Source organism: Leucopleurus acutus (assembly GCF_964270905.1).
Source record: "Leucopleurus acutus genome assembly, chromosome: 16".
Taxonomy (NCBI): Eukaryota; Metazoa; Chordata; class Mammalia; order Artiodactyla; family Delphinidae; genus Leucopleurus; species Leucopleurus acutus.
The window spans coordinates 63,319,929-63,343,892 of NC_139158.1; the positions used below are offsets into that span (position 1 = coordinate 63,319,929).

A 23,964-nucleotide genomic window follows, 5' to 3' on the forward strand; every position below is an offset into this window, starting at 1 on the left:
TCAGGGGAGAAGATGGGACTTGAAGTGTAGATTCTCAATCTACTCTGTCTTGCCTGTTTTTCAAAGTGTACAAGTAGGCTACACATTTTCTTTTTAAAAACTAAAGCAATACATACAAAACCAAAGTTCCCCATGACCACCTCCTTTAGTACACAGACCCTCTCCCCTTCTCCACGGAGGTAACCACTATAAACAGTTAGGGGATGTATACTTTTTCTGCTTTTGTTTATATTTACCTACAAGAATATATACTTTGTTTGTGTTTGAAAAAATACCATCACATTATATATATTCTGTAACTTAAAAAAAATGTTCTTGGAATCATTCCATTTCAGTCATTAGTAAGTTGTTTTGATAGCTGCATAGTATTCTGTGGTATGAGTATGTTATTTATTTAACTGGTTGCCAATTGATACTTAGGTTTCTATAGTTTGTCTTTACAAATGGTATTTTTTTGTTCTTAGGGATTTAAAATACTTAAGTAATTTTGATTATATAAAACTAATATGTATCAGTACATACATGATTTTTTTAAATATTTATTTTATTTATTTGGCTGCATTGGGTCTTAGTTGCACAATCTTCATTGTGGCCTGCACTGTCTTTTATTGCGGAGTGCAGGCTGTTCCTTGCGGCATACAGGCTCCTCAAGTTGTGGCACGCAGGCTCTGTAGTTGCGGCACATGGGGCTCTCTAGTTGTGGTGTGGGCTCAGTAGTTGTGGCTCTCAGGCTCTCCAGTTGTGGCACGCAGGCTCTAGAGCTCACAGGCTTAGTTGCCCTGTGGAATGTGGGATCTTAGTTCCCTGACTAGGGATCGAGCCCACGCCCCCTACATTGGAATCATGATGTCCTAACCACTGGACCGCCAGGGAACGGAAGCCTAATTTTGCCTTATTGTGTTTGTATATTTCTTACATGGGACCTGGCAACTAGTGAGTGCTGAGTAAATTTTGCTTGAGTTTAATCTTTACTTTGACCCACACAAAATATTCTTAAAATTTTTATCAAGTCCCCGAAAGCCTAAGAACAGGTTATTTTAAAAACATATTTAGAGACTTCCTTGGTGGTGCAGTGGTTAAGAATCTGCCTGCCAATGCAGGGGGTACAGGTTTGAGCCCTGGTCTGGGAAGATCCCACATGCCGCAGAGGAACTAAGCCTGTGTGCCACAACTACTGAGCCTGTACTCTGGAGCCCGCGAACCACAAATACTGAAGCCCATGCACCTAGAGCCCATGCTCTGCAACCGGAGTAGCCACCGCAGTGAGAAGCCTGCGCACCGCAATGAAGAGTAGCCCCTGCTCGCCACAACCAGAGAAAGCCTGCACACAACAACAAATACCCAATGCAGCCATAAATAAACAAACAAATAAATTCAAAGAGTATTAATGATAAATAATAAACATTCACAGAGCATTTTTTTTCCCACGGATATAATCATTCAGTCTTACAAAAGCTCTGTGAGGTAGAGGTGGTATTATCCCCATTTCTCTGACAGGAAACTGGGACCTAGAGAAGTTACATGACTCAAATAGTATCATATAGTGAGTGTTGTAGCCAGGAATCAAATCCAAGTGTTCTGACTTTGTTATAAAATCTTTTTTATTGTATACGAATCATGCCCTTTCCACAGGGGGATTAACTCTTCCATGATTATTGGCTGAAGAAGATATGTTAGAGGTGTTCATTTAGTATAATTCAGTAGCCACAGGCCCTGTTTTGGGCTTCTGGGTTTCATCCGTGAACAAAGCAAAAAGATCCCCCATTCACATGGAGTTTATATTCTAGCTTAGGGAGTCAAAACCAATAAACATAATTACCAAGTAAATTACTTAGTATGTCAGAAGGTCACATAGTTTATAGGAGAAGAAAATGATCATCATAAGTGGAGCAGACTGTTAATATTGTGAAGAAGACAAGTAGAATGAACGTCTAAAGGCAAGAATGTGCTGGCATATTTCAAGAATAATAGGGAAGTATGTGCCTGAGTAGGGGAGGAGAGTAGCAGGGAAATAAGTTCAGGAAGTAGGGAGCAGTGGAAGCATGTATCATATCGGGTCTTTCAGGATTCAGGCTTTTACTCTGAGTAAAATGGGAAGGTTTTGAAAGGTTTTTAACATTTTAAAAGAATCATCCAGGTTGTGTTAAGAATAGGTACTAAGGCTAGACAAGGGTGGAAAAAGGGAGACCTTTTAGGTTAATCTAGGAGAGGGGCATAATTTAGGGAAAAAATGGCTGCCAGAGGTGGGTCTGAACAGATTGGTGGTAGAGGTGGTGAGAAATGTCTAGATTCTAGATATATTTTTACAAATAGAGACATCAGAATTTGCCAGCGGGTTGGAAAGGAAATATAAAAGAAAGGAGTCAAGGATGACTCCAAGGTTTTTGGCTTGAGCTGCTGAAAGAATGAAATTGCCATCAACTGAGATAGTTTACAGAGAACATCAGGAGTTCCATTTTGGATCTGTTAAGTTCAGAGTGTCTTTTAGATACCCAAGTGAAGTTGTTTAGAATTCAGGAGTAAAGTCTGTAATAGAAATATAAAGTTGGGACTTGTTGATATATAGATGATATTTAAAGCCATAACAGTGGATGATATCCTTGAGGAAATGAGTATGGAGTGATGAGAGAAGAGGGAAACAAGAACAGAGTCCTAGGACTTTCCAGTATTAGGAGGGTGGAGAGAAGAGAAGGAATCATCAAAGGAGTCTAAGAAGGAACAATCAGTAATGTAGGACATAAACCGAGAGAATGTGTCTTGGGAACTAAAAGGAAGAAAAACCATGGAAGAAGGAATGATCATGTCAGATTTTGCTGATAGGTTAACGCAGGATGGATACTAGAATTGAAAATTATATTTAGCAATGTGAAGGCCACTGGTTATTGTGTGGCCTTCAGTGGGACATGGAAATGGCCTGGCTAGCACTATTTACATATTTTTCAAGTGGGAATTTTTGATGTTTATAGTGTTTCCTTGGCCCTGTTCAGGTTTGCCGTCCTGTTGGTGTTATGTCTGACAGTGGATCACAGCTTGGTTCAATGGGTAGCCTGACCATGAAATCACAACTTCAGATAACTGGTAAGTCTTAAAAAGATCTACTGCTTTACTTCCCCCCCACTCCCAAGATAAAAAGAAAAAAATCTTAAAATCTTTAGTGGCTGTGACGTATCAGGTTCTGAATGAATGAATGAACATAATGTTTAGATATGTAAAAATTACATTTTGATTTCAGGATATTCTTGGGTATAGTATAGGATTTGGGTTTGTTTGTTTTTTCCATTAAACATGCTTCGGCAATTGCTATTGTTTTTTGTTTTCATTTGGATTTTATTAGCTTTGTTGAGATAATTCACATACCATACAGTTTACCCATTTAGAAGTCAATGATTGTTAGTACATTCTCAGAGTTGTGCAACCAACACCAGTCAATTTTAGAACATTTTCACCACTGCAGAAAGAAACCCCTGCCCCATATTCCCCAACCACCTTCAGCCCTAGCTAACTATTTTTGTCTCTATAGCTTTGCCTATTTTGGATCTCTCATATAAATAGAGTCATAAAATGTGTGGCCTTTGTCTCTGACTTTTTTCACTTATCATAATAATGTTTTCAAGGTTCAACCATGTTGTAGCATGTATTAGTATCTAATTTCTTTTTATTGCCAAATACTATTCCATGTGTGGACATACTTTATCCATTTATCAGCTGATGGATGTTTGGGTTGGTTCCACTTTTTGGCTATTATGAATAATGCTATGAACGTTTGTATGTAAGTTTTTGTGAAGATGTATGTTTTCAGTTTTCTTGAGTATATACCTTCTACTTTCTGGAGTAGAATCACTGGGTCACGTAATATCCATGTTTAGCTTTGTGAGGAATTCCAAATTATTTTTCAAAGCATCCACACCACCTTATATTCCCACCAGTCATGTATGAGGGTTACAATTTTGTAAGCATCCTTGCAATGCTTATCTTTTTGATTAGAGACATCCTAATGGATGTGAACTATCTCATTATGGGTTTGAGTTGCATTTCTCTGATGGTTAAATGATGATGAGCATCTTTTCATGTGCTTATTGGCCATTTGTATATGTTTTTTGGAGAAATGCCTATTAAATATTTTGGTTGCTGTTGTTACTTTCCTAATATCTCTTTGTTTCTTCCTCTAACCATACTAATCAAGTGTATCACTTTCAGATTAATGTTCTTAAAATGCCTCCTGATTTGTTCATTTCTGCTCAGAAACCTTCAGTGCTTCTCCTTGGCTATGGTATTGAATTTCTTTAAAACTGGGCTAAGACGTTTTACAGGCTCCATATGATCTCTTTGTAGGTCTTTATATATCAATAGAAGCTACTTGCACTAGCCAAAGTGAGGCACTGGATTTTCTTCAGACATGCATGTGTCTATCACACAATGGAACCCTAGACTCTCTCCCTTTAATTTAATGGCATTTATTGATTATTTTAGTTTTTACTATACCTGGCTTATATCCACTTCTAGGTTATGAATATGAGGTCATATACTGTATAATTATTGTCCTCCTCAAAACCTAAAAGTGATTGAGTTACAAAGAAGTAACACTTTAAGTTGAAAGCATGTTAGAATTTATTCTTGGGAATTTTTTCACTAACTCCAGTCTCTTTCCTTAGGAATGTCTGATTCTCAGTGAAAGATATTAATATTTCTCAGATTCTAATTGTTTCTCCCCTCCCCATTCTCAAGCTACTCTGAGTAGCTGATTTACATTGGGCCAGGCTTCTTAAGACTTCTTTTTTGGGGCAGCTTATTGTTAAAACCTTTGATTTAAAGAATTTCTGATAGATTGTTTCAACTTTTCAGGTTACATAAGTAATACACATGCTTTTTATTTTTAAAAACTGAGTAAAATAGTAAAGTGAGGAGTCCTTATTATTTATCATCTCAATCCCCAGATAAATAGGTTTATATTCCTTTAGACTTTTCTTTGCATAAACTGGCTATCTTATTTGCTATCATTACTGTCACAGTAAGAAAAACATTTAATGCCTAAATGCATTATGTCCTCAAGAAGACATAATTCTTAGCCATTTATAAGCTTTTTAATCTTGGGTCTAAAAATCCTGAGAATGTACAAGTATAGGGCAAAAACATTTTAACAAAAACAAACACCATGAATTATGGATAAAATCTATTTGCATATTTAGCAAAAATATCATTAGATATGGGACAAATGGAGAACATCAGATAATGAACAATAAAGTGCCAAGTTGACTAGAATCAAGTGTCCTTCATAATTCATTGTTTACTTCTTTGCTTTTGGTGCTAGAAACCTCAGAACTAAGTTTTTTTGCACAAATCCCCTTAATTGACATTGTATTTTTAGTCTGTGTTAATGGATTAGCATAGTTTTTTTTTTTTTTTGCTAAGCTCTTCAACATCTTCCAAAATTCAAGGAAGGCATAAATATGCAAGTGTTAAGTATAAATGCCATGGTATATGGTAATGGTGTGAAGAGAAAATGACTTTGGTCAGGAAAGAGAGATCAATATTTGACTAGAGTTACTGTGAAAGAAGGTAGTGCTTGAAGCATTGCTACTATTTAAAAGTAGAGGACTTCCCTGGTGGCACAGTGGTTAAGAATCTGCCTGCGAATGCAGGGGACACGGATTTGATCCCTGGTCTGGGAAGATCCCACATGCTGCAGAGCAGCTAAGCCCGTTTGCCACAGCTACTGAGCCTGCGCTCTAGCGCCCGCGAGCCACAACTATTGAGCCTGTGTGCCACAGCTACTGAATTCCATATGCCTAGAGCCCGTGCTCCGCAACAAGAGAAGCCACCGCAGTGAGAAGCCTGTGCATTGGAGGAAAGAGTCGTCGTCCCCACTTGCCGCAACTAGAGTAAGCCCACGTGCAGCAACGAACACCCAACACAGCCAAAAATAAGTAAATAAATAAATAAATTTATTTAAAAAAAAAAAAGTAGAAAGGTAGGGACTTCCCTGGAGGTCCATTGGGTAAGACTGTGCTCCCAATGCAGGGGGCACGGGTTCGATCCCTGGTTGGAGAACTAAGATCCCACATGCTGCCTGGCATGGCCAGAAAAAAAGTAGAAAGGTAGAAAAGGATCTTTCAGGAATGAACATGACAGAGCAAATGATGTGAAGGAGGGAAATGCCAAGACTTCCCTTGATGTCCCTAAAAGCCACTGCTGCAGAGCAGGGACCCATGAGAATTAATGGGAGTGGATCATCTCCTTCAGGTGTGTCAAGGCTACCAAAAAAAAAAACATTGCTAAGGGAGATGAGAAGTAACCAGAGTTTTTAACAAAGAGCAGACACCTGGATTTGTGTTTTAAAAGTCGAGTTTTTAACAAAGAGCAGACAGCTGGATTTGTGTTTTAAAAGACGGTGTAGGGACTTCCCTGGTGGCGCAGTGCTTAAGAATCTGCCTGCCAATGCCGGGTACACAGGTTCAAGCCCTGGTCTAGGAAGATACCACATGCTGTGGAGTAACTAAGCCTGTGTGCCTAGAACCTGTGCTCCGCAACAAGAGAAGCCACCACAATGAGAAGCCCATGCACTGCAATGAAGAGTAGCCCCTGCTCACCACAGCTAGAGAAAGGCTGCGTGCAGCAACAAAGACCCAATGCAGCCATAAATAAATAAATAAATAAATAAATAAACTTTTTTAAAAAGTTGGTGTAAAAGACTCATAGGGAAATTTAGGGTCAAAAGTTAAAATGTTACTCTGTGGTTCTGCTCAAATTTATTTCTTTAACTCTTACATACGTACATTACACACATGTATGCATACATTATTTGTTTACAATGTATGTTTGCTAATTGCTGCCCCTTACCAGATGAGGGCAAGTAGAAAATTTATTTCAGAGAAATGACACGTATTATAAGTCGTAGGAAAACAGTTTTAAAATATTAAATGATAGTACTGTTGATAAGTGGATTGTTTAGAGAACTTCATGTGTGTGTGGTTTTTTTAAAATTTATTATTTTTATTTTTGGCTGTGTTATGTCTTCGTTGCTGTGCGCGGGCTTTCTCTAGTTGTGGTGAGCAGGGGGTACTCTTTGTTGAGGTGCGTGGGCTTCTCGTTGCGATGGCTTCTCTTGTTGTGGAGCACGGGCTCTAGGCGCGCAGGCTTCAGTAGTTGTGGCATGTGGGCTCAGTAGTTGTGGTGCACGGGTTTAGTTGCTCTATGGCTTGTGGGATCTTCCTAGACCAGGGTGCGAACCCATGTCCCCTGCATTGGCAGGTGGATTCTTAACCACTGCGCCACCAGGGAAGTCCCAGGTTCCACTGATTTTTACTCTTGCATTTCCTGGATCATTCTTTATTCTTTATCTCCAATTCCATGGTCTGGGTCCTTTACTTTGGACATAAGTCTGTTTTCTTACATCCTTCCCTGTCTTTAGCCATTTCCTGTTTAATTATGTTCTGTACATAACTTCCACTATTATTACTGACCTTATCTGTGTTTTGATGCTTGCTGTATGCTAGCATTATACTTACGTGGGCAAAATAAATTCTTTGGTATTTCCTAGAAATTTTTTAGTCTCAATCCTCACTCCAAACTCATCATTTGAGGAAGAGAAACCATCTTATTTTAGTTATTACAAATTGAAATTAAACCTTACTGCATTTCCCCAAATTTACTAGAACACCGTATATTTAGCACCCAATGCTTAGCGACCAGGAGAGTCCTTCATACTTTAAAGTCAAAAGTTTATATCCAGTTCTGCCCAGCCAAGACATAGTTCTGCTACAGAGACCTCATGTAGCCTCTCATGACTTCTGACCACAGAGGTAGCACTTGCTTTAACTGGTTTTATCTCTTATCAGTTCATCATACTGCTTATCATACCTAGTCTCAGCACCCCTGTTTGTTTTACCTTGTTCATTATAGCCTCCTGATTCACAAAATAAATTGGATAAGCTAAGGATTTACTTCTACTTTCTTTAAATTGTCAGGATTTTAATTTTGTATTGGAGAGGTAGGATGAAGAATCAGTCGGGTGAAAATGTTGACCTTCAGAACAGAAGAATCAGAAGAACATTAATAAGTACCATGAAATCATATGCAATAGATTGTGTGTGTGTGTGTGTGTGTGTGTGTGTGTGTGTAAGTAACTATAAAGCAGGGCAACTTGTTTTCTACCATGGCTAATCATTTGGTTCAACAAATGTATTAAACGCCTGTCAGGTTTAAATCACTAAGTGCTCTACGAGTTATAAAGACTGGTTATAACCTTGCCATGAAGGGGATTACAGAGTGAGTTAAACAAGTAAGAACTGATAAACTTACTAAGAACTAAGAATAGAAAGCTGTAGGAGCCATATATAAATAGGAAAATGCTGTGGGGGCATAGAACAGGAACAGTTTGACTTACTAGGTTTAAAGAACCATCCGGTCAAAGAGAGGGGGGTATTTGTCTCTCAAGAAGTAGGATTTTATTGGGTGAACAGGAAGAAGGATCATGAGTGGAGGGGGTAGCACGTATGAGGCATGAAAGTACTAGGCACTTGGGAGGGACAGCAAACAGCTAAGAGTGGTTAGACTACCACGGGCCTGGGTGGAGTTTGGTATAGGAAGAGGCTGTAAACGTACAGAGTAAGCAATGTAAAATGCCCCAGAAGAGTTTAAACTTCATTTTGCAGGCATTAGCAAATCATTGAAAAGTACTGACATCACATCTGTTCTAGGAAGATAATTCTGGTAGCTGTGAGAGATTGCATTAGAGAAGTGAGAGTAAAAACAGACAGTTGTTAGAGGCCTCTTGGAGTAGCCCAGGTGACAGATGATATTGACATTTTTCTGATTCCTTTTCTTCCAGTTTATAATTTACAGTATTTTAATTCCTTTAATTTACTATGGGAATTTAAATTTTAGGAAGTAGTACATTGATCTATTTTAGAATATTAGGACTGTAATGAAAGTTTTATGCAATATAAGCTTTGAGATTTGAACATTTAAATAATTTCTCCTGTCCAGGCTTTGCCATGATCCTTGGGTAAACTTTTAAATTTTGTTGAGCTTGTTTTTTTTATGTATAAAAATTAAGATGATAATACCTATCTCACAGAATAGTTCTGTGTATCGAAATGACAGTCTTTAAGTGCCAGACATAGTAAACACTAACAGTTGGTGTTGGTTTCCCTGACTCTTTATTTTCCCATTTAAAGTTTCCTAAAATGGCTCTAGTGGGGTTGGATGGGAGTACTTGGCAAAATAGCTTTCAAAAGTTTGAATCCTAAAAAGCCACTAAGGGCAGGTAATTTCCTCCCTGTCAGGCCTGCATTGCTCTTTGTTCTAGGTTTAATCAGTTTTAGAGGATCACAAGATCCCCTGAAATAAAATGAGCTTATGCATGAGTGTGTGCGCTGTTTTACCTTTTCTCAGACCAGAAATGTATTAAAAATAGGGATTTTATATTTTTCTTTGTCAATCCTGTGATTAAATTAGGCTTTGTATTAAGTGATAGGGTTTTATAGTACATATTAGTCAGAGATAGGTCTGATCCCCACTTGAGTATTTTCTGTTCTGAAAGACATTTTACTTAGTGTTTCTACCTAGATGTCTCATGAGCATCTCAAATTTTATATATTCTTTATAATACACTTGATTTCCTGCCCATTCTACCCTTCTCAAACTTGTGCTTTCCAGATCTTTTCCATCTTATTAAATGATAGCACCTTCTATCCAGTTATTCATGCCAGAAACCTGGGAGTTATCCTTGCTTCTTTCCCCTAACTCACTCATGAAATCTAATCCTGTTGGTTCTCCTTAGAAAATGCTTATTCCTCCCCTATCCATGTTTACCACCCGAGTCCATACTACTGTCGTCTCTTAATTAGATGGCTCTAGCAGCCTCTTAAGCATAAAAGGACAAAAGTATTTGATAAACATGAAGTTGGGAGATTCAGGGCCGCCACCTGGGACTGTGCCTGCTAGGGTACCCAGACTGTCTGTGTGTTGGTCTGTATATTGAACTTTTTGGGTAGCTGCTATATAAACTTTTCTAGCAACTCACAAGGGCCCATTAGTCTTGAAGGGCACTGGCATTCTCTGAACTTTGCTGTTGGAGTATATATCCAGGTGGTAGAATATTTCCTTGGCTGTGATCGTCTCATTTATAGGGGACTAGTGAGTTGTCTCCTGTGGGAACCAGGGGGTGCTCTACTAGATTTGAATCTACTCTTCGTACCTTCCACACAATGCTTGGACAAGGCTATTTCATGGCAAAAGTGACTAACTCAAGGGTGAAGGCTAAGAATGTAAGAAGCTCTTGCTAAGATAATGAGAGATATATGAGATGCTAAAAATAATCTTAGTTTGTAACTCTCTTCTTTCATTGGTTTTTAGCATGCTTAGAATAAAATCCAAATTCCTTATCTTGGCTTACAAAGCTAAATGTGATCTTATCTCGTTTACCATTTTTCCCTGTTTGCTATACTTTTCCTCAGGTATGCCAAGCTTTCGTACCTCTGTCTGGAATTTTCTCTTCTTCCTACCTTCAATCTTCACATGGATAGCTCCTTGTCATTTAGATGGTTGCTTAAAAGTACTTCCTTAGAAGACTTCTTTACTGCCAAGTCATACTCTGCCACATTAGGCTGTTTTTCATCACAAGGACTTATCTCTAATTGTAAACTGCTCTGTCCACAGTTTAGAGCAATATCTGATAACATGGTAGGCATTCAAATATTTGTTTACCAAGTTTGTCAGTGTACTTTTTAATTGACCTCAAGATTTCTGGGACTGTTGATACTGACAGTTGGGGGGGGGGTCTACTGATGGGAATTTGGTTGGATGGTGTGGGGAAGTCTTATATTTTTTAATATGATGGGAAGAAATACAAAGGTTATATGTGAATAAAATTTGTGAATATTTTAGAGCAAACTGCTTCTCTGAGTAAAAATAATAATGCTGTGTTTAACCTTTATGAAATTAAATCGATTTGAAGGATGAACTAACATCTCGAATATTGAAATATTTTCTATTTTATTTTACTTAGTCATTTCAGCGAAACTTAAAGAAAATAAAAAGAATTGGTTTGGGCCAAGTCCTTATGTGGAAGTCACAGTGGATGGACAGTCAAAGAAGACAGAAAAATGCAACAATACGAACAGTCCCAAATGGAAGCAACCTCTTACAGTGTAGGTTTGAAAGTATTTTCTATGGTGTATTTTGTTTAGTAGGTGAGCAGAAATGCAGCTTTAAAAAAGTTTCTCACTTTTTTCTTTGTTCCTCCTCTTTTTTTTTTCCCCTCTTATTCCCCTGTTCTTAGGACTCCTCCTTCTAGTCTCCTTTCTCTTTAATTATTTGTTTTCCCAGTCTCTCCTTTTCATTGCATTGTTGCCGCTGAAAAGTAGCTGGGAGATCCCAGGGTCACTGGCCTAGAAAGATTAGCAGCTCTTTCCTTAATTTAGGTTTGAAATAGAGGGCGATGAGTAGCTCACTTTATTTTTTTAATTTAATTTTTAAAAATAGTTTGTGTTTTTTAAAATTACAGTGCCCACATAGAACCTACACAGGGGTTTTTTTCCTTTAAAAAAATTATGCTATACATTTTATACTTAACATACATAACATCCTTTTTCGTTGAGTACGTATGGGTCTAATATCCCTTATATAGCTATGTAATATTCTTTAATATGGATGGACTGTGATTAATTTTACTAGTTCCCTATTGATCGGTTGGTTTCTAATGTTGTGCTATTAGACAGTGTTGCAATACACATCCCTGTGCATATGTCTATATGTTTGTGTTTTTAATCTGTCATTCGAATTCATAGAGGTAGGATGTAGCTCAATTTCAACACTTATTGACGAGGCCTCAGATGTTGGTAGGAAGGGAATTATAGGTTAATTTTAATTTTTCTACTAAAATGGAAGCAAATGTATGATTTACCAACAAATGGATTTTTAAATAATATAGTGTATTTGGTTTGTATATTAAAGTGTAGTTCAAAATATAACCAGTTGTTATCTCATCAAATATAGACAAATTGCTTTCATTACCTAACATTTGGAATTCTCGTATTTTTTCTCTTAGAGAAACAAACCTGTAACTAAAAAAAGTTTTATTTCTAAATAGTGAGATGAGACATTTGAAATGATAAGCTCTTCTCTTCACATGATATACATGCTTATGTGGACAGTATTTATTCCTAATAAATGACAAAACAAATTAGCTAAACCTGTATTATTGTTTAACATGAATTTTTGAAGTTGTAGGGCATCTTGATGTACTTTATGATTTTGAGCAAATGAATGAAAATTAAGAATTTACTGACGGTCATCTTGAAACCTATTTGCAGAAGTATCATTCTAATGTTCCTCATCTGTATTTATTTCAACATCGTTTCTTAGACTTCATTTTTAATTAGTGCCCCATTAGAGATTTGATCTAAATTAAACAATATGTGAGTAACATTTTTAAAAAAAATCTTCAAAAGGCCACAGCCTCTATTAGCGACTGGAGATGTTCAGAATAATAGACTGAATACTCATCTACTTTCTACCAACTATCTGTGCTCACAATAAATGTACTTTAGGGCTCTTGAGCCGATAACGACATGAACTCCTTACTGGTTTAAAAGTTAAGAAAAAAGAAACTCTCCTTGTAGCCCTATATGGTAGTGTTATTCTTAAGTCCAGACGTTCGGGGGAACATAGCCCAAGATCTTCTGAATTTTTAAGTTGCAGCAGATTGGGCTGCAATTTTAACACAGCTTCCATTGTTGGGTAGTAGGCTTTGCAGACTTCTCTCAAGATTTGAATTGAAATAATTTAGAGTAGACCTCAAAGTAAAATTAAATTTACTAACTCTTTTATTCCATCCCCGGTAGGTTATATAGTGTTCCTGTTTTTCTAATTGAAATAGTTTTTATACAGTTTATTGCAAATTCAGATTTCTATTCTGTATTGGCATTTAGCAAGGTCTGGAAGAGTCTTTATTTGACAGTTGTCCCGGACACTTTGCCTCTAACAGTGTGAAACTTGGGGTAATATAATCCTCAAATCATTAAGTAGCTGACCGAGAAACTTCTTAGTATAAATTTTAATAACAGATTTTTGTTCACAGTCTGCCACCGAGAGGCTGTGTGATCTTGGGCAATTTGCTTAACCTCTCTGAATATCAGCTTCTATATCTGAAGATGGGAGTGGTAATTCTCATCTCAGGGTTGCTGTGAAGATTAAACGAAATAATCCTAAGCTCAGCATACTACCTGACATAAAATAAGGATTTAATTAATTAACTTTTTGTACTACGAAAGTAAAACTGATTTTTCAACAGTTTGTAGCATGGTGAGCACTTTTACTTTTGTTGATGATATACATGCATGAAATTGCCCCTATAGTTCAGTGACAAGTGAAGATGGCCATAGGCAGTATTGGTTGTACGGTAAACTGTAAGGTGTGCAGTGAGAAGATTTTAATTATAATTTATTTACAATCTTGTTGTGATATTTAAGGAAATTATTTTTCACCTTTTTTTCACCTGTAGTATCGTCACCCCTGTGAGTAAATTACATTTTCGTGTGTGGAGTCACCAGACATTGAAATCTGATGTTTTGTTGGGAACTGCTGCATTAGATATCTATGAAACATTAAAGTCAAACAATATGAAACGTATGTATGTAAAAACAATAGAATATGCTCAGCTTTTGTTTTTCTGCAAGAAATTCATGTGCCAAATGTGAAGAAACTATTTTCACTATTTGTTTTTAGGTTTACTTGGTTATGATATTAATAGGGAGATGAATCTTGAACTGTTTAATGCATTCTGAGTAACCGTGGTTTGGCCATTCATTTTGGATCTGATATTTTAAATAAATATTTATTTAGTAAATAGGTATTTATTGAAGGCTATATACTCAATTATAGAAAACAAAAATATAGAGCAGAGCTGAAGGAAAAATGTAATCTCACTACAGAGAGACAAATGTGGTTAATATTTTGACATTTCCTTTTCGAATGCTTATTTTAAAAACTTCCTCATTTTAGATGGTTGTGGTTTTATTTATACATGTATATCTCTATCTTTAGATATCTATATATACTTATAGATACATAAAAACTTGAAACATGCTTATTTTAATTAATATATCATGATTTTAAAACATTTAATCCCTTGAGTATCTAAAACATACTTCAAAGGATTTTATTTCTCATTTAGGATTTACAAGATGAAAATTCATTCTTAAATTATGTTTTCAGTCAATATAAGTCAGGCATATATTGCTGAGTAGTCTTAGTTGTCCTGCTGGCTCATTTTGTAAAAGAGAATGAATATAATAAGTGAGATGATTAAGCTATTTAGTATCTTACATTGTGGATATTAACCATTAGGAAATTTTATTCTATTTTTAAAATGTTTTTGGCATCAAAAGGCCTGAAACCTTGGGTGAAGTGTATTAAAACAAATTGTGTACACATAAATGTAAAGTTTTTCTGACAGTTTTGTTTTCAACAGTTAAGACTTAAAGGAAAAAAAGTGACCATTTTCTATAATTTTATTCTCTTCCAGTTGAGGAAGTAGTTGTGACTTTACAGCTTGTAGGTGACAAAGAACCAACAGAGACAATAGGAGATTTGTCAGTTTGTCTTGATGGGCTGCAGCTAGAGTCTGAAGTTGTTGCTAATGGTGAAACTACATGTTCAGAAAGTGAGTAATCACTTATTATATAGGGTCTTTAATGATTCTTCTTACATTAACCACTGTAGTATGTTGTAATTATTGCTGTTCTTTTCCACATTAAAGAAATTATTTTATTTCCTTTTTAGAAAGAGACATTTTTCATTTTAAACTTTTAGTGCATTGTTTCTATGAGGAAAACATTTTTCTATAAGTTGAAAAGCTAGCCAAGTAAAAGCCATATCACAGTTGGCCCTATGAGTGACGAATTGATTTATAAAGTGTCCGTTCTGTAGGCCAACAGTGGCAGTTAGTATGGCACATTTGATGCTACACCTTCTCCAGTGCTAATGGCAGACATAGTTTACTCTCTGTAGCAGTGTCTGATTGAGTTTAAATTTGACTCGAAATCCTTCTTAGTACTGTACCAGACAAGCCAGTAACAAGCTGGAATCCATTTGCCATTCCTCTTCCATTTTTGTAGGCTACATTTATTGAGATGTCTTTGAGTTATAATAATGACAGAACCAATTCTTTATATGTATGCTGATATATTTTACAGTTTATGATTTACTCGTGTTTGTTAAAGGAAATAAATATGAGCTGTAATTAAAAGAAGTTGGCTAGCACCTGAGTTAGTGCCTGCACAGCTAGCATGCTTAATTAAAACCACTTCTCAGTGGATTCCCTTTAGATATTTCCAACCCTTATTAATGTGCTAATAAGTGTATTTTCACTTGAAACACAGATTGTAGAGGCCCCAAGACAAAGCACGTATTAATGGTCTCCTTGATTAGTCTGACAAAGATCTTTTTGTTTACTTAGAAACTGCCTTATGAAACATTTTGCAGTTGTCAGGTGCTGCTGTACTTCTGTTCCTACTTTGGAAGACTTCCTACTTCCTTTCTAACTCATGACCCTTTTTAATAGCAGAACCTTTAAGATAGTCCTGGTGTGTCTTCCAGTTTGGTTCTTTGGGGTTAATGAGGGTGGAAAGAAACTTCTGAATTCGTTATACTGCTTCATGTTCATCTTAATTGACTGTTATTCACAGGAACTCTGTAATGTTACATTTTTCTATAAATTGGAATTCCTGAAGGTAATAAAAGTTAAGTTACATTGTTAAACGGCTCTAAAACCTCAGTATTTATAGCTTCCTAAGTTTTTTTTTTCCTACAAATTGAAACTGCTACTAATGCAGAATATTTAATAATTAACAAAAGTAAAGCATGTCAGCCTTCATATTTCAGAGTAGACTCTAAACTGCATATTATACTTATGACTTTACTGTTTGTTTCCTACAGAAGTGGACATTTCTATGTAACCAATTTTTGACTCAAGTAGGAAAATAATTGACAGAATTTAATCTCATTCTTTGAAGTAAAGAGAGGTTTTAACTGGGAAGTCACAGTGGATTTTAGGGCTAGAGTTGCCACATACAGTAGCTGTCATTTGTTTAATGTTTACCATGTGCCAGGCACTGTGTTGGTATGTTTACATATATATTCATTTAACCATCACAATTTTGTAAGACATTTTGCATATAAAAGAAAGTGAGGCTCTGAGAGTTTAAATAGTATGTCCCGTATCACACCAACAAGTGCGATGCAGAGTCAAGATTGAAACACAAATATTTGTTGGTTTCCTTTTCTTTTCAATATACTTTCCGTTTCACAGTTAAAAACTTAGGAACTTTAAATGAAATCATGAGTTGTTATAAGTAAGCAAAGAAAACCCAATTAAGTCCACAAGCATCTGTGGTGGGAACTTCACTTGTATTGTTTTTTTGATTGATTCCGTTAACTATAAGCCAGAAATGAAAATTAGAGTTTAGCGCTAAAATTGAATTTCTGTCATCTGAGCATTGTTTGGTTGGTTTCTTTTGTATTCTAATATTTTTCTAATGTTACAGAGTTTTAGTGTTTTTTTCCCCTCTGTGTGTTCAGTCAAGTTTTTGTGGCTTTGCTGTACAGCAAAAACTAATACAACATTTTAAATCAACTATACTCCAATAAAAAATTAATTAAAACACAAAGAAGTTTTTGTGGAAGAACTCATGGGATTTTAGACTTTAATATTTTTGGTTAATTTAAAAGTAATGCTTATAAAAAGATCTGTCTGAATTTTGGTATTAAAAGTCACCAAATAATAGCTTGTTATATATTTAGATATACTGCAAAGATTTTTCTAATAAGATAGATAGCATTATCTCTTTTGATAGTTAAATTTTCATTTTTTTGGTAGATAAAATTTTCATTCTTTTTGGTGGATAAATTTTCTAAAAATGGCAGTTATATAAGTAAACTCTTTCTCAGGTGAAACAGATTTTACTCTGTTTGTTTGTTTGTTCTTCCCACTTCAAGCTTTATTTAAAAACCAGGGAGCTTATGTTCCCATTCTACCTCCCCTACCACTGTCTTCACTCAGGGAACAAGGTTAATATCCCAACTGAGAGTGTCATTTGTAACATTTTCTTTGATACTCTTCCTTATTTTTCTGTTTAGGAAGTAATTACATAATTTGTCTTGATGTTTTCATTTTCTTAAGTACAGAGTTAATCTGCTTTTATGAGTCTTTGGGAAGAAGAAGACTATTTAATTTGCTAGTTAGGTAGACTTACTGTAGCTCTCAGATCTAAATTAACCTAATAAATTGAGAGTAGGTAGTTGTTCATTTCTGCAAGAACTTCCCATTCATGTATTTTGACTTCTTGGGTGGGTGGTGGTGGTTGATTGTTAGTTTAACACCTGTCTTCCCAAATATGGCATTCAACAAGAAACACTGAAAAGTATCACCATCAAAGGCATTAGTTTTCCTAAAGAGAAATAAAAGTCTATTTTACTTTTAAATTTATGATAATAAAATAGGAACATATTCTTGTAAAGATCTTTATTCTTTACCATGGATGCTCTGGAAATGTATTTAAAATTAATTTGGGGATAGTTGTTGGCATATGTGACCTCCGGTTCTTATTGTGTATGTTCCATTTTGTTTTGGTTTTATCTCATTCTTTCCCAGTCTTTCTCATTAAACTCTAGTTTTTGTGGTTTCTTTTGATTTTAGGGTAAATAGTCATTTTCATTTGTGATTATAATGTTTCTTTTCAGTAAAATAAATTCTAAGAAACTAGATGAAGTTTTTTGCTATACCAAATATTATTTGAAATTGCTATACCTCCGCTGGGTCTGGGTACCAACTAATTATTTTATAGAGAGAAACTTTGCTGTAATGGTATTTTTTAAAATTTGACTTATATTTGATTGATTATTTTAAATGTTTGCTCAGAATATTAACTAACATCACAAAAAAGCCAGCAAAACTTCCTTTACACACTTACGTTTTTTTAATCTTTATCAGTGCTACTTTAAAAATGGAAGTATTGGGAATTCCCTGGTGGTCCAGTGGATAGGACTTGGTGCACTCACTGCCAGGGACCCAGGTGTGATCTTAAGAATTAGAATATGAACAATATCATTGCATCCACCCATGTTCTCCTCCCTATATCAATCCTTGTCTTTTTCCTAGAGATAATCACTGTTATGAACTTTGAATTTATCATTTCCTTGCTTTAAATTTTTTTCACATATGCATGTGTCCTTTTGCGCTCTGTGAAAATATCAGTGTTGCCTTTTAAGATTTATCCATTTTGTGTCTGTAACTCACTTATTTTCATGGCTGTATAATAATCCATTGGGTGAATATACCACAGTTTATCCTTTTTTTTCCTTTCTTTTTTTTTTTTGCGGTATGCAGGCCTCTCACTGTGTGGCCTCTCCCGTTGCGGAGCACAGGCTCCGGACGCGCAGGCTCAGTGGCCATGGCTCACGGGCCCAGCCGCTCCGCGGCACGTGGGATCTTCCTGGACCGGGGCACGAAGCCGTGTCCCCTGCATCGGCAGGCGGACTCTCAACCGCTGCGCCACCAGGGAAGCCCCAGTTTATCCATTTTTATGTCAAAGGACATTTGGGCTCTTTGCAGTTTTTTTGCCATAATGAACATAAGTGATACATTGAACATTTTTGTATTTATATATGTCTCCTGGTACATAGGTTGAAGGGTCTTTGTAGGCTGTATACTTGGGAGTGGGATTCCTAGGATATGACACAAGTGCATTTTCAGCTTTACAACATTTATTGTTTCTTCAAATATGCCTCTTTTTTGTTATTCTTTTAATTTTGATGAAATTTACAAAATAGATACTTAACCTTATAAAGTGTACACTTCATTTCCATTTAGTGTATTCACAGTGATGTGTATCCACTACCTCTCATTTCAAAACTTTTTCATCACCCCCCAAAACCAAACCATTATCCGTTAAGTAATCACTGCCTAGTCCCCCTCCCCTCCATCTCCTGGTAACCACTGATATGTCTCTATGGATTTACCTCTTCTGAGTGTATCATAAAAAAGGAATCATAGAGTATGTGACCTTTTGTGTCTGGATTCTTTTGCTTAGCATATTAGTTTTGTTTGTTTGTTTGTTTTGGCCACACTGCATCTCTTGTGGGATCTCAGTTCCCCGACCAGGGATTGAACCTGGGCCACAGCAGTGAGAGCGCAGAGTCCTAACCATTGGTCCGCCAGGGAATTCCCTGGATAATATTTCATTGTGTGTATATATGCCACAATTTTTTTTTATCCATTTGTCCACTGATGGACATTTGCCTTATTTCCACCTTTTGGCTATTAATGAATTATAAATAATGCTGCTATAAACATTTGTGTCCAAGTTTCTTTGTGCATGTCTTGGATATATACCTAGGAGTGGAATTGCTGATGCTTGTTTTTGATAGTTTCTTATTTCTTTCTTGTTAGTTTTCTTTTGATGAGTAGGTTTTTTATATTCTCCATTTGAAAATTTCAGTTTCAGAAATATTTGGGGATATAAATGTTTTGACTCTCCTTCACTGAGGCTTGTTTTCTTATATGTTATGGCTCTTTGATTGCCAGTTTATATTTGATCTTAGTCTGGGGGAATCTTAAGGGCCTAATAGGTTGGGGATTCTTTGGCCAGAGAAAATTTCTTTTGCTTCTGTTAGTGCCGGATGTGTCACCTACCTGGGAATACTTTAGCTCCTTTCCAGGATCCCCAGCCTAATGTGGATGTCTCTGGTTCAGCCCCCTCACCTTGTTTCTGATCCACCTCAGAGCCCTCAGGGTAAAACTGTCTTTCACATTTGCTTACTGCACCGTACTCTTGCTCTCGTATCAGTTCACTTGTTTGTTCATTTTGCTTTTGAGATTGCTAGGCACCCAAGTAGTAGAAATAGTGTGTTAAATTGCTTCATCTAAAAGCTGGTTCTTCTGTGGCACGAGGATCCTTTTCAGTAGAATAGAAGAGATCTTTGTTGATCTTCTAACAAAGTGTCCTCTGGATAAAATGTGTATTTAGAAGTCTGATCAGGTTTTTATTTTTTTGGAGGAAATTTGGATTGGGAATACTTTTAAACAGCAGTATGTTTATAAAATGCCAACTTAAGTACAGCCTTTTTCCTCTTCTTGGACATTCATTGTATAAGTGTTGGATAGATTTATATTTTTTAACTATTCTCTTGTTGAAAGCACAAGATTAGATCTAAATAAATTATGTCATAAATTTCATAGTTATGGCTTTACTCTGTGTTGAAGTGAAATAAAAGATTGAACAAAAATAACCCTTGTTCGAACTTTGAAATGTAAATGTCAGGAAACAATAATAGTTAATATTTATGGCGTGCTTATATGTGCTGGGCACTGTTCTAAATGTTTAATTTTCATAAGTGTTCTATGAAAGTAGGCATCATTATTGTTCCCATTTTATACACGAGGTAAAAGGCACAGGAAAATCAATAGTATTCCTCTAAGGTCACAAAGTTAGTACATGTTGAACCTAGAATACACACCCAGGCAGTCTGGCCTCAGTCCATGTCATTAAATATGTACTATGCTTCACTGTAGTAAATGATAAAGTTTAGAAGTAGCAATTATTGGTAGAGTTAAATGGATTATTTCAAATTATCTTCTTATTTTTTGAAAAAAAATGGAACACTGATTGACTGATTTTAATTTATGATATTTTGTTTTGGTTTTCTGATTTCATTTATGTCATTTATCAGCTATTTTAGGGGAATATATTCCATATAAAAATAATTCTTATAAAATTGAAGCGTACCGTTTTCGGCCAAAATGTATTCATTGTACCGTGTTTTTTAAAACCATTTTTAACAGCTTTATTGGCATGTATTTTATATTTCATAAAATTTACCTATTTCAAGTGTGTTAATTTAATGATTTTTAGTAATTTAATGAGTGATCTAATCATTTACTGTAAATCAGATTTAGAACATTTTCATTCGCTAGTAAGATCCCTCCTGCTTATTCACAGGAAATCCCATTTTGACCTCTAGCCTAGAGCAACCACTAATCTATTTTCTGTTTCTAAAAATTCATCTTTGCTGGACATTTTATGTAAATGGAATCATAACAATATGTAGTCTTTGTGTCAGGCTTCTTTCACTTAGCATAATGTCTTTTCAGGTTTATCAGTGACATGGCATATTTCAGTAGTTTGTTCCTTTTTATTATTGAATAATTTTCCATTGCATAGGTATACCACATTTTATCTATCTGCCTGTACCATTTTTTTAAAATGTAACATTTCTAGATAAGACACTTGCCAACCTTGCTGAGTATGATATAGTAGTAGTATAGTGGTGACTCAGCATCTTTTTAATGAATTAGTTCATTAATTATGCTTTGGAGTAATATAGTGATTTCACTGTTTGAAACTAGAGACTGTATTTAGGGACTATTATTCTTTAGCTAAATGGACCTAGACTGTTAAACTTGAGTTCTTTTTGCATTTCATAGTTTTTTAAACTTCTCTATATACAGTTTTTCAGAATCTATTTTATCATCGTCCTGCTGGTAATCAGCACTTTTTTGGAGAGGTAGTTGACTCCTCCCCAAAAGATGACTAAAATACATTTGAATTAGAATCAAGCGTGACATATTTCAAACAAGGCAGAAGCAGCATATGAGTAATATACCTTGACTAATTAACATCTCTTACACATAATAATCATTTGCACAAAATTTTGGTAAAACTTCTCAATCACAAGAACATTTATCATATTTTCCTTTTAAATATCATGTTGGACTTTAACTCTGTTCCAGTATATTCTTTACTAGAAAGATTTGGTGAAAGGTTTTGTTTACATAGCATGTTTAAGAAAAAGGTGCAAACCACTTTCTGAAACTCGTTTTCTGTACAACTTTTATTGTTAAAGGTGCTTCACAGAATGATGATGGCTCCAGACCCAAGGATGAAACAAGGTAAGAGTTCACTTATTACATACCACAGAATGCAGAAAGAAACAAGGGAGAATGAATAAGTTTCATTTTAGTCAAAACTTTTAAATTCAGATTGATATAAAAATGAGTATCAAAAATTTCAGGGCTCAAGGTAAGAAAGGAAATATTTATGGAAAATTCAAGACCCTGAGCTTATATGACTGCAGTTCTCTAGAGTAGGCCAGAGATACCCAAACGCTAATACTTCTTCAGCTTATAGAAAAGTGAATATGTTGGCACTTTTCCAAAGGTAGGAAAGTTCAGAATCCCAGGGTCATCATTGGGCTTATTTTCTTTTCTAGGAAAGCTGGGCTATAATTTTTCTCACTGGGATTAAAAAGCAATAGAAAAGGTTTTTAAAATTAATAACTGTAGACTGGAAGACAACTTATACCTCTTGTGTTTCTTTTTATTTTTCTGTTTCATAGATTTTTTGAAGTCATGAAATTTCCCTCATAAAGATGTTTTAATACTTCAGATTTCTTTGGTCAAATAACTTCTCTTTTGCCTAATAAACCCATACTTTTGCATTAATAAGTGAGAATGTGGTAGAATTTTATAGTGCATTGAAAGGTTCTGTTTTGCCACTCTCATTTCTTTTTTGCAAAATCTCTCTTATAATATTTTATGAAACTACTCTAGACGGCTGTAAGTTTCTTGGAAAGGCATTGCTAGAGCCCTGGCTTCATGCCATTTATTTAATCAATGCTTTACATTTTCCCAAGTGAATCATTGTTCACAAATAATCTGAGGAACAATGTCTTCTAGGTTTATGAGACTGCCAGACTAATCTTTGAGCATGTCTTTTGTGTTAAGCATGAATTCCTTTGCATTAGCCTTTTCCAGAGAGCATACCTCTGAGATGATGGGTTTGAAAAACATTTTGTAAACTGTCAAATGCTGTTTAAATGTTGCTACACAACAATCATGGTGGTGAATCCCTTGCTTTTGTTTGCAGACTTCATAACTACAAGGCATGTGAACAAGGCAAAACCTCCCCCTCCCCTCAGTCATTTAAGAAGCTTACTAAACAGCTTTAGTTTCTTTTACTGTAATTCAAGCACTGCCTATATCATCAGTATAGTCCTGTTGGTCTCCTTTCCCCCATAGCATGTCTGGATGTTGTATATTTCTCAGTGTTGTCTTCTGTCACTTTTATGAATCACCTGGAAGACTTGTTCAACAACAGATTGCCCAGTCACAGATTGCCAAGCCTTGTGTCCTCCTCCCAAATTGTTACGTCTAGGATGGGGCCCAAGATTTGCATTTCTAACAATTTTCCAGGTGATACTAATAGACTAGGTCCTACACTTCGAGAACCACTATTCGGGAGACATACAGGTATTTCTTAGATTTCAACAAACTATTATGGGAAATCTTTCAGTTATGTAACAAAGTCTATTTCTTGAAAATCTAGGCTTGCACAGCTTGGCAGAAGTGTCACTTGATCTTAATCTCATCCTCTTTTACTTCAGAGCTGGTTTGAATCCTGTTTCTTTTTTGAACTGCTTTTACTTGTATTTATTAGAAAATGATACATGATTTTTAAAATGTGAAACAGTCTATAAAATGTATAAAAACTTCATGGAAGAAATGGCATTTGACCTAAGACCATTAAGCATAGTTATAATTTGGATATGCATGTCTTGAGGGAATTGGATGAAGGAGTCTAGGTGGAAAGAAGAAAAACAGTCATGGAGGTGGGGAAGAACACAGGGGTTTTATTGGAAATCTTTAGCCTCAGTATTTGGCTGAAAATAGAGTAATTGAAAGTGGGAAATGGCAGGTGGTGAATTTGAAAGTAGAATCATTCTGTATTTATTGCCTCTTACTATGTGTCAGGCAGTATGATGAACAGGTTTCCTGTTATTTCAGTTAATCCTTAAATATTTTTATGAGGTAGGTATCATTTTTACAGGTTATGAGAGAACTGAGGCTCAGAAAGGGAAAGAAACTTGCCTGAGTTAATAGTGTAAGTGGCACAGTTGAACCTGGGA

General features: G+C 35.7%; 1 protein-coding gene across 1 annotated transcript in view; it reads left to right on the forward strand.

Moving 5' to 3' along the window:
* The window catches only part of ITCH (itchy E3 ubiquitin protein ligase), a 119,618-nt gene that overhangs the window by 43,618 nt on the left and 52,036 nt on the right, over positions 1-23,964 (forward strand). Inside the window, exons 3-7 of the mRNA XM_082858209.1 lie at positions 2,988-3,078; positions 11,009-11,150; positions 13,505-13,629; positions 14,528-14,665; positions 21,904-21,949. Coding sequence (XP_082714335.1) covers positions 3,009-3,078; positions 11,009-11,150; positions 13,505-13,629; positions 14,528-14,665; positions 21,904-21,949 — 521 coding nt within the window. The 5' untranslated portion in view covers positions 2,988-3,008. The remainder of the gene's footprint in view (positions 1-2,987; positions 3,079-11,008; positions 11,151-13,504; positions 13,630-14,527; positions 14,666-21,903; positions 21,950-23,964) is intronic.